The 11,934-nt window shown below is 47.2% G+C and overlaps 2 protein-coding genes across 2 annotated transcripts; both read left to right on the top strand.

The window, feature by feature from the left end:
- The first annotated feature begins 5,816 nt into the window (after positions 1 to 5,816).
- Positions 5,817 to 6,694, top strand: L228DRAFT_34737 (hypothetical protein). The gene is made up of 2 exons (XM_018336506.1): positions 5,817 to 6,074; positions 6,177 to 6,694. Exons 1-2 carry the CDS (start codon positions 5,912 to 5,914, stop codon positions 6,539 to 6,541), a joined length of 528 nt encoding a protein of 175 aa, XP_018185613.1. The 5' UTR covers positions 5,817 to 5,911; the 3' UTR covers positions 6,542 to 6,694.
- A 1,141-nt stretch (positions 6,695 to 7,835) lies between these two features.
- On the top strand, positions 7,836 to 9,668 carry L228DRAFT_254205 (GMC oxidoreductase; the record flags this gene model as incomplete). The annotated part of the gene is made up of 1 exon (XM_018333810.1): positions 7,836 to 9,668. One exon carries the CDS (start codon positions 7,836 to 7,838, stop codon positions 9,666 to 9,668), a length of 1,833 nt encoding a protein of 610 aa, XP_018185612.1.
- Positions 9,669 to 11,934: the final 2,266 nt, after the last annotated feature.

Below are 11,934 nucleotides of genomic sequence, written 5' to 3'. Positions count from 1 at the left end.
CTATCTAAGTGAAGCTTGGGAAGACTTCATGTCAGTTTTGATGCTGCGTTAAGCCATGTTCATTGCTCATGAGTCGTGACGTACCTTTGACTGGAATCAGTGGACTCAACTTGACCTTTACCGCTCTCCTCTCGTCTACTTCTTTCTTTATTCAAGGTACATTTCATGCATATCTAAATCTCAATACTCTAGCTGAGCCTACCTTGGGATTTATCGCATGGATTGTCATTCTGGGAGATGTATATTACCCATAACCAGCACTCTTGATAGAGCTGGTAGACTATCTCAGTCTCTGTGAGCATGCTCTGTAGAGTTTGTCGCGGAAGGGTCAATTCATCGGAATGGGTGTCTAAATATGCTTCAGGCTTCAGAGGGCTCTTTCGAAGTGTCACTGCTATCCTATAGAGTCAATTTTTCTATTGTTGATCATAGCATCGAGGGCATAACTGAAGAGTGAGGACATCAATCTGGTATCAAGCTTTCGGTCTTAGCATTTCACAACTCACGGGTCCTCTATTTCGGCACACTTTCTGTCTAGACGTGTAATATGGGAATTTGTCCGGCGGGTTCAGATCTTCAGTAGTACAAAGAAGTCTCAGGAGGGAGACGTTTGGAACTGCCTTCAATGGCCCCACCGGAGATGAGCTTGGTTGCGAGTTCGGGATCCATTGGAAATCAGAGGCTCTGGATAGCGCGATAAGAGACTTGGCGCCTTGGCCGCTTGGCAAGTTGGCAATTCAAAGCATGCACGCGGCGGGGCACGCTTTGTACAAGCAGTTTCATCCGCGTAAGCTTTCCGTGGCGGTGTAGCATACGCGGCCATGAAGGCCAAGAAAAGTACGAAAATATCGATATCGAGATATATGACAGTATCTGTTTAATGGTTACCTATTCTAAAGTTTGATGCACTGATGTAGATAGCATATTAGCAACCGCTGGAAGTTTAGCAAATGGCTTATCAACGTCTTGATTAAACACAGAAGGTCAGAACAAGCACAGAAAATGAGGGACGTCTGAGTCGATCCCAGCCGGATGATACACCAAGAGATTATCAGTATTGTATACTGTGCAAATATACTTGCAGCACTTGGGAAAGTCGAGGATGATCAGAACTCTGTCTGCGGTCTATTCGTTTTTCAGGAATGCAAAAGACGGTCCGAAATCGACGTTTGCCATAGAGTCCAAGATTCCGGTCGACCACGTAGATAGACGCGTTTCGCCGCATCGTAGACGCCATTATGAGATTGAGGCTGTGTAAATCTAGTTCCACAAAGAAGTCTGAAAAGCGGGAATAACAAAAGACTCAAAGTGGGAAGGATGAAGGGAGCGGAAGGAGGGGCGCAGTGTGAGAAGAATATGACGCCAAGTAACCATTGAAGTAGGAAGCGAAAAACCTTACAACTTGTAAGCCAGCTAAAATATGGCTGGTTGGAAGACGGCTGGATTTATCTACGAGTACGCCGTTAAATGAAACGTAGCTTCCGGCCAGTTACCACGGTTCAGCCACCAAACTATTAGCCTCTGAATCAGGTATAGTAAATCGTGCCTGGAGCTAATGTTTCTGTACGAGTGGTCGCTCATGTTTGGCTTTTTATGGGCGTTGAAAATCATATCCCTTTTGCAATTTTTACAAGGTAGTACCTAGCTACTCAAGGAATACTATTTTGTATCAGGTAAGGTAGAATATAATGGCCGGTGATGATGCAATGGACTGCTAGGTCTTCTCATATTATGTGGCGATATGCGGTGCTGCGACAAATAAACAGGCAAACAGAACAATCGAATCCATTCGAGAGTCAACGTGTATCGCAAGTGATTTAATTATGTTGTTGGAAAACGCTTAGACAATATTTGGCCAGTGATTTCCTACCTTATTGATAGCCAGGGCCAAGGGATTGGGACTCAACGGCGTCTTATGGGATGTACGAGGTTAAACACAAGTTCGGGTCAAAACGTGCGCGCAGATTGAGGCATTACTGGATCGTTTTGACACCCTTGACCACTGGTGCAGTATTGAAGGAAGAGCCGAGAGACGCAGACGGGACTGGAGAGCGACCCACCAAAACAAGTTTGTTGCCCTTGATTTCAGTAGGTACGATCCCACAATCCCTGAGGCTTTGTGAAAATCGGTGCAGGGTCCCTTGCCAATTTTTTACGCGCGGTACCCTACAGTGTTTTTAATACATCGCATTTTCTAGCAAACGACTAACTATATCTTCTAAGTGTATCTAGATTCCTGGAGCTGTCCAATTTGAACATGCGGTAACCAGAAAATTTTATTCAGTTGGAAATTCGATGATGTAACATACTGATGATAGTTCAAGCGACAGCATGCCAGGTGCATAGAGAATCATTGGAGTTGCTATGTGGATTTAGCTGTTCTTGGAGCGCATCCATGAGCCGACATTTGGATCAGATAACCCTCCTTCCATTCTTCTACGGGGGCATTACCAAATGAACGCAGTCATCAACGAATCTTGCGTCGTGCGTCGAATGCCGGCCGATCATCTATATTGATGGAGTAGTGATCGGCATAATTAAGGTACTGTTCTTTTCTTTCTATGACCCACCACCGTTCCGAAATTTGATCGAAAAATTCCTACACATAAAATATTTGAATGATAAGGAGCAGTGTTGAATGTGGAAATGAGTTTTTGGAAAATTACAAAATCTCGATAAAATTCAATTTCTAATGATGACGGAAAAAATAAATTGGATCTGGCTTTGGCTTTTTTTTTTTTGAGGACTTTTTTGAAGCAGTGTGTTTCAAAGTCGTTTGGATCACTTCTCCGTAGCTCCTCGGAAACATCCCTCGATCGTTGGCACCTCCGCCGCAAATCTCCAAGCGAGAATAGCACCGCATCTAGATTATCAGCGGGAATCGGCGACAACGGTGTTGATCAGACTCCGGCTTTCGGGGGTTTTCCTGGCTGTTGAGATGTGAGAGGACGCTCCGTCGCACTTGGCAATACCAGTGAAGCTCTGTGTAGCAAAGCTGCCAAGGAGCTGTTGACTTGGCAAATTCGCACCAAAAAGTCGCCGGTACTGATTATGGGAAGAGGCGGTCCTGGGTCCCGCCAAGAACGACAGCAAGTACAAGCGTACAAGTTGAGATTTTTCGACCAGTGGATACTCCGCTTCTTTGTCTGGCCATTGTCCAATCATCGAAGCTTTTCTACTTTCCTGCTTTACCAGACGTCCCTGGCAGCAGTGGCCATGCATCCGACAGCCGATATTTGGTAGAGTCTCGGCTGGTTGGCTGTGAACGAACCTCATCACCTTCATTCACAAGAGGCACGTGATCGTCAGAGGTGGATGTATCTCGAAATATGATATTGGATATTCTCATTCTTTTGGAGATTGAAATTAAGGGACAAAGCGGCTGAGAAGGATAATATTTACCAGAGCGATGAGCTCGACAGCAGAATCAATCTGAAAGATGCAATGAATGGCGAATCAGACACCCAGGACTAAGTGAAGCGAATCTCCAAAGCACTCAGGCTTTAATCGTCTGGGCGTCATCATTAAGAAGACAAACTTACTGAATCAGACTGGTCGGTAGATCGTTATCACATTGCGAACTTTGTCAATCCGGACCTTTTCGCCTATGCGCTTTGATTCGAGACGGACCGCTTTTGTCCTTGAATGACATGAAATAGCGGCGTTGGTCGTTCGATTTGGGTTTGCAAACTGGCCTGGAGAGGCATCGTCTTCGTAGCCATCGGCAGTGCTCTCCTCGTGGCTATCATGCAATGCCACCTCCTTGATCCTCCTGCCGGAAATACCGGCTCGCATATGACCAAGCTCCCTTTCGCCAAATTATCTTCTTTTTAAGCTCCATGATATTCAACAATAGTGCTCCAATTAAATGGCGAAATGGCTCCTTACATGCTAAGTGGCACGTACTAAATTTTACCCATATTTGACCTAATCTCACCCGGTGGGCCATTTTATTACTCAATATTTATCCTTGGCACAAAACATGAAATAGTAGCCCGTTGAGCCGTTCGTTCTCACTACCATGGTGGTTGATGCATGATTTCCTGTATATTGACCTCATCACTGGAAGACATGATCATAAATTATACGCTGTATCTCACTATCTAACAAAACGACCTACCTATTTTGTCTTGCATGACTTAGAAGTAAAACTTAGCGATGGTTAAAGGGAACGTGAAGGTCGACGAAGCTGCCTACTCGCTGGATATGCCGCCCCACTTCTTCCAATAGTTCAGCTCTACAGAGGTACCGTTCCGGTAAAGTTCGGCCTTTATCCTGTTATGCTAGAGAGCTATAATCAATCTATCTTATTAATAGTAGACTTATTATTTTACTGCTAAGAAAATTCCATGGTCAACGGTCACTTTGACCCATGTTTTATTTTCTCAATAATAAGATTCGTCAAGGGCCGATTATCAATTTTCAGCCGTACATGTATTTTTCTCCAGCCCTTCTCGGCATGAGTGAGGCACAGTCGTGATCATCAACGGCTTTCTTTCGGCACGGGATGTGGAGCATCCTAGCGGGTTGTGGACAATATCTCCCATATTGGACCGTATCAGGTGCTGCCGTGATCTGTCGGCCTGGCGGATGAGATCAAATTAGATAGACGGGCTGGGTAGTAGTGGGGAACAGATGTGGGAGCGTGCACGAAGTTCTTACCATTGAAAAAAGCTGCAAACTCGCTAAAAGAGTCTTCTTCGGGATTTCTCACAGACCCGATCAAACGACTAACTCGCAGAAGAAAATAGGCAGGCATTAAATCTCGGACGAAATTCGTGAGTGGCAATTGTGGACCCTTTCCGGTCTTTTGCAAGTGATGGTGTGCAATAGCTTTGGGTTATGAGTGAGTGAGTGGTGCATTCCTTCTGCCTCATACTCAGTTGAACCAGGGACAGGGGTCTCGGTACGCCGTGTAGGATGTTTCGGTATGCTAGGGTCTATTTAACTAATGAGGACCAGGTGATACTACTGCTTCCCCTGAGAATTCGTACGCAACCGGTTTTGTCATTAGCTTATGGATCGGGGCAAGGAAGTATACCAGAGGCCAATTGGAGCCTTTCGGCAATCTTTGCTTATTTTCCCTGGTCGACCCTTTATAGTACCAAATTCTTATGGACGAGGATGACGGTGGCTCTTGCTCAATCAATGGTGCGAATGAAATCACGGCGCCAATGCTTTTACGATTCGCTGCAGGGCGTAAACGACCTCGCTTCTTTGCTAATCATTTACGTTTTGACCCATGGCTGAGATCCAACAACCATGTTCATGGATCGGGTGAACACACCCGAATTATCAAATCTGTACGGTAATCGTGCAGAATCGAGCTGTGCATTGCACGCAGGGGGCAAGGTCTCACGCCGCTGGGGAAACATGGCAGAGCAGGGGAAAGTTCGCGTCACCTCCACAGTCCTACTACACTGCTTGATGATGATGATGATGATGAAAATTTTGATGCAATGGCACGCTCAGCAGGTGTGATAAGGATGAGTGAGGATTAGGATTATGTCAGTCGGAGGTCTGAGGCTCCGTATGGCGACGGGCAAACGGAAAAGAGAGGTAATTCTTGCCATTATGCCCTCGCGCAATTCCAACGGCACGCGGCTTAGCCTCAAAATAAGCCCTACCGTCGACAAAAGCAACGAGCACAACTCATTGGTTGGAGAATTAGAGTGGATCTCGAAGCCTGTTGACCGCGGCCCGCACCTCAGGAGGTATTAACCTCGATACTGATGCAATTTCACCAAGGCCATAGCCTGCTAGACATGGCGAGTTCCCATAATTGATAGTTGAGGTCGTGCAAAACACCAACTACCCTAGATTCTCACATTATCTCTACCCGGGTTCACCCTAAGAGAAGCGGACTCTGATTGCGCTGTAATGCGAGAGCACGGCGCTACGCTACCAGTTTATGCTCAGGAGCTTCATTAAAAGCTTTACGCTGTGTTTTGATGAGGGGATGGCTTTTCCATCTTTGCCCGCCACACTACCGTTCGAGCGAGGGAATCAAAGAGACCAACAACCATCCCGGAGCGGTCCGCCCAGACCCGAATCCGTAGTGGGGCCGTGGAAAGGTGCGTCAAACTTCAGGGACCCGCCATCCTTACCGGTAAAGGCGAGCGCCTAAGTTTTAAGCGTCAGCGATAGCAGCAAAACCACATAGTAACAAGCAGTAGTATTATCTAGCGATCCGACGGCGTCTCCTAGCAGTCCACCATCCACCAGCATCAATGTTAATCTCTCTTTCTCCCTTTCCCTTCTCTTCCCTCCCGCTTCCCCGTCGATACACCCGGACGGGGATGATGCCGACCATCCCTGGCCTTGCTTTGCAGATTCCTGTACCGACATGAAGGAGACTCATACACGTGGGATCACGAAAAAGGGATGTGATGATCCCCCTCGTGCCAAAACGCCCACGCTAAAATACTGCAAGGCAGCTTTATTCTTATTCTGTTCTGACAAAGCAGCGCTCGGGTATAATTCTTGCCATTTCAGAAAGAGGATCGAAGTAAAGATCCATTATAATGGCGGCGGTGTTTGACACTGATGGGGGTTGAGAGGAGAGCGCCCAGCCGCTACCAAGAGCGCCACGTCCATCAAGAGCAGAGGCTAAAATATCAACAACCTTTCTCCACCCATCGAAGATCCAAAGCTGATGGAGGAGTGAGAAAGAAAGGAAAGATCATAGCGTCTTAGTGATCGTCATTTACCGAGACTGGCATCGAGAATCTGTGTGAAGCCAAGCAGAGCGAGGACGCTGAGTGTGCGATTCGTAAAGCCACGGCTCGGCGTCGCACTATCGACGCACTCAGGGCTTGGCACCAACTTACGCCTTTACCAGTACGAAATGGTGCCTCAGCTCTTCCTCCACCTACCACCACTAAACAACACGGTGGAAACCCTGGCGGACAAAAGTTGTTTTGGCCTTGAGCAAACCAAAGGCGTGCATCTTGCCAAGACTGCGTGCCTGCAGCACGATCATGATGCGTTGATGCTCTCCCACACTACTCAACAAGGCATTGAACGGTGCCTGGCTATGACCTACCTACCGTCACTGCGGGTCCGAAGGTTGCATCACCGCAGAGAGGGGCCGACGGAACTTCTTGGCCCTCGACGGAGATGCGTGGATGAATGGCCAAGCTGGCGACACACTGTACCAGGCGCACACCGGTAAAAGCAGTGGAGAGGCTACCATCCAGGCAGATTCTGCGCTATTTCGTTACAAAGTCTGGACCGAACAAATGACGGTTTGATTTCTAACGACTCCTTGCTTCGACCGAGTCCGGACCAAAGAAGGATTACCATGATTGCTAAGGGCCCTTTCATTTCACCGAGTCTCGCCGTGCGACCTTCAGGGTTCTCAGTCCTTTGCTATCTGCCATAGACCCTGAGGCGGTGTATCAACAAGTGGATTGTTGCTCGCGCCGCGTTTCCCTCATGGTTTAGTCTTTGAGCACGCGGTGCCAAACTCAAGTCATGGCGCTTGGCGGGCCGTGCTGCCTATTTTCTTCATGGAGCCGTGATGGAGCCCATGTGGATAATGCCCTTGCGGTACAGGGATTTCCGTTTTGCCACGAGGGTGGGAGAAGATCAATGAGAGGGTCAAAGAATGGAAGAGGGCACCTGGCAACGACGAATATATAAGAAGGCAGGCCCAGAGCTTGATTGAAGCTTCGAACCACGGGGAACACTCGAGGCTTGCAAATCAATCCTTCTTTTCTCTCTTGTTTGCCCTCCTTTCGCTTGCTCGAGGAGCCCGTCGTTTCGTCGATCACTGAGAGTTTCTGCTTCTTCATTTCTCTCCCTCTTTCCCGCTCTTTTCCACCGCCGGAAACATGGTCACCAAATCCATTGTTCTGGGCGCGGCCTCGTTGCTGTTTGGCAGCGCCCTTGCCGCGCCCTATACGAGCAGCCAGCTCGACATCCAGAGCAGCCTGATTACCGATCCTAACAAGGTTGCTGGCCAGAAGTTCGATTACATTATTGCTGGAGGTGGTCTTACTGGTTTGACCGCCGCCGCTCTTTTGTCGGCCAACCCAGACATCAGCGTCTTGGTCATTGAGGAGGGTTTCTACGAGTCCAGCCGTGGCCCCATCATTGAGGACCTCAACACCTACGGTCAGATCTTCGGCACTGAGGTTGACCATGCTTATGAAACCGTCCCCTTGGATATCAACAACCAAACCCAGATCATCCGCTCCGGCCGTGGTCTTGGTGGTTCGACCCTGGTCAACGGTGGTACCTGGACTCGTCCCCACAAGGTCCAGATTGACTCGTGGGAGTCTGTCCTTGGTAACGAGGGATGGAACTGGGACAACTTGACTGCCTACTCGCACAAGGCAGAGTTGGTTCGCGAGCCCAACCAGGCCCAGATTGACGCTGGTCACTACCTTGATCCCTCGTGCCACGGTTTCAACGGAACCGTCCACGCTGGTCCTCGTGACACTGGCGACAAGTACTCGCCCCTGATGAAGGCTCTCATGAGCGTCGTCTCTGGCCAGGGTTACCCCACTCAGAAGGATCTTGGCTGCGGTGACCCCGTCGGTGTTTCCATGTTCCCCAACTCCCTCCACGAGGATCAGACCCGCTCTGATGCTGCTCGCGAGTGGCTGCTTCCCAACTACCAGCGTTCCAACTTGAAGGTTCTTACTGGCCAAAAGGTTGGCAAGGTCCTCCTTGACACTTCTTCTGGCACTCCCACCGCCACTGGTATTCAGTTTGGTATCACCAGTGTCAACAACTACGAGGTCTATGCCAACCACGAAGTCCTCATCGCTGCCGGCTCCGCCATCTCTCCCCTCATCCTCGAGTGGTCCGGTATCGGTATCAAGTCTGTTCTTGACGCTGCTGGTGTCGAGCAGGTTCTCGAGCTCCCCGTCGGTCTCAATCTTCAGGACCAGACCACCACCACCGTCCGCTCCAACATCAACTCTGGCGGTGCTGGTCAGGGTCAGGCCGCCTACTTTGCCACCTTCAATGGTACCTTTGGCGACTATGCTCCTCAGGCTCACCAGCTGATTCAGGACAACCTTGACAATTGGGTCCAGGAGGCCATTGCTGCTGGTGGCTTCATCAACAACGCTACTGCTCTCAAGACCTTGTACGACAACCAGGTTGACTGGCTCGTCAACCACGATGTTGCCTTTGCCGAACTCTTCATGGACACTGCCGGCGCCATGAGCTTCGACCTTTGGGATCTCATTCCTTTCACCCGTGGCTACATCCACATTCTCGACAAGGACCCTTACCTCGGCCGCTACTCCAACAACCCCCGCTACTACCAGAACGAGCTCGACCTTGCTGGTCAGGCTGCCGCCTCCAAGCTCGCCCGTGAGCTGTCCAACTCTGGTGAGATGAGCCAGTACTGGGCCGGTGAGACCATTCCCGGCAACAACCTCGACTACAATGCCTCGCTCGACGAGTGGAAGACCTATGTCCAGCAGCACTTCCGTGCCAACTACCACGGTGTCGGCACCTGCTCCATGATGGCCCGTGAGCTCGGTGGTGTCCTTGACCCCTCTGCCCGTGTCTACGGCACTGACCGTCTCCGTGTCATTGACGGCTCTGCTCCCCCGACCCAGGTCTCTTCTCACGTCATGACCGTCTTCTACGGTATGGCCGAGAAGATTGGTGCCGACATTCTCCTCGACTACCAGAACCGCCAGTAAATCGGTCGGCCACCAATAAACCTTGACAAGCTGTTCTGCATTTGATCTCCTACGAGGATGTAGTCTCATATCAAGAAGAACTCTATGATGAAAAATAAATTGTACATACAAGCAGGCAGAAGATTGGGAAATTGTACATATGGGTTCCCTAAGCTGCGACGGTGGATTGCAACCGAACAGGTGGAAGACGAAAGAGCTGAGCAGTGATTCGACAAGCAAGGGAAACGGAAATCCTTGATTTTCCTTTACGCTCTTTCCCCTCTTTGTTTTTCTGTCCCCCCCCTTTTTTTTTCTCTCTTTCTCCCTCATTTTTTTTGTTTCTCTTCATCTACATATCTTTTCTCTCTTTTTCGCTCACCCCTTCACCCCTCCCTCCCATTCTTTTGGTGGAAGAAGCTTTCGATTCTATTGTAAATAGTTGTTAGATCTTAAGCACATAGACTTGCAATACACGTATGTACATACATTATACACACCTGTAACCATGTAACTAGTATGTATATGAGTGCCTGTGCTCTTGGTCTGAGCCCATCGATGATTATGTCTGCGGTTTTCTTTCCAGCGCCTCAGTGGCCAAATTCCGGTATGTTCGGTCCGGCTTGCATTTCTTCTGAGTCCTGGGGCTTTCCTTTCTGTTTTGCTCCTTTTCTTTATTTTCTTTTTCTTTCTTTTTTTTGGCCTTTTCTTGTTTTTTCTTGCTTTTGTTTTCTTTTCTTTTGTTTTTCTTAGTTTTAGTTTTACTTTATTCTTTTCATTTCTTTTCTTGTTTTTCTTTCTTTTCTTGTTTTTTCTTATTTTCATTCATTCATTCATTTTTTTTTTTTTCTCTTTTCTTTTTCTTGGTATTTGTATTTGTTTTTTCTATTCTTTTTCTTTTTAATTTGTTTCCCCCCCATTCATTCTTTCTCTCCCCCTGGCCCCGGCCAAAAGGGGGAGACGGGGTCAATCATAATCAGTATTCACTGTGAAACAAAACAGGACTAGGGACTATATCCCAAAAGAGAAATCCTTTTAGATTATCGTCGGACGTCTACGACTTTTGGCCTCGACTTGACATCAACTCAATCTCAATTCAATCTCAATTCAACCTCAACTCTCTACAAGGAATTCAATCACCACAAGTTGCCTTGGGTTGCCTCAAGTTGTCTCTGAACCCTCAAAGCTCAACCTTGTGCATCATGTGTTGTGCAAGCCTACACTGTCAAACACATAAACAGTCAACATAAACATAACAGGAAATGTAAACAGTAACAGTAACTACCTGTCTTGCCCATCTTGCCTGTCTCTATCTCCATCTGTATCTCTGTACTAGTCATTGTCAACACAAATTGACATGTGCAGGACTAGGTAGGAACAATTGATTTGTCAACACATGTATCATGCACTACACATTACAAGGACTACTAGGGATTACTAGGGTTCTGGAACCTACCTTACCTATAGGTACCTATAATAACGAGGAAGAAATAAGGTACAAGGTATAATAATAGATAACAAATGATCGATGATGAATGATCAATGACGAAAGACAAATAATGATGATAGTTTTACGGAGCAGGATTAGAAAACTACTTAGGTACTTAGGTATATACAACACGAGGATCTGAGTTAACTACCGCTTAGAAATAAACACACCCCCCTCTTCCCCTCAACCCCCCTCACACACACACACACATACATACACACCAGACATACCAGATACAAAAACAAGGCAGGGGAAGGATAGAACAAAATAGAGAAAAAAAAAAGGAAAAAGGATAAACAAACACGCGAACAAAGATACAAAGATAAAAAAGGAGAAAAAAGGAAAAAGGAGAGTCAAAGACAGTCAAGAGCCGGATAATACATGTACATTCTTTGCTCTTCAAGTTAAAATAATCTTGTATACAATACAGTACAGAGTACAGTACAGGATAATACAGTACTGGAAAATACAATACAGAAGAATACGGTATAGAATAAAGAAAAAACAGGTACAGTGTGCCTTATGTACGGAAGGTACATCAGGAATCCAGCGGACTACGAATATTGACAATAGAAAGAAAAGAAAAGAAAAGAAAAAGAAAAAGGCTGTTCAGCCGGTAATGTAATGTAATGTAACAGTGCTTTTCAGTCCTCGACCACAGGAGAAAAAGAAGAAGAAGAAAGGACTACGAAGAAAAGAAGGAAAAGGGAGAAAAGAAAAGAAAAACAGATTCGTAGAATACAACATCACACAATATGGTGATGGCCTGGTTACAATACACAATACAGAGACATAGTGTAC

The sequence above is a fragment of the Xylona heveae genome (genome assembly GCF_001619985.1).
Source record: "Xylona heveae TC161 unplaced genomic scaffold L228scaffold_11, whole genome shotgun sequence".
NCBI lineage: Eukaryota > Fungi > Ascomycota > Xylonomycetes > Xylonales > Xylonaceae > Xylona > Xylona heveae.
Note: the sequence above shows the minus strand (reverse complement) of the source record. Positions and strands in the feature narration are given on the sequence as shown.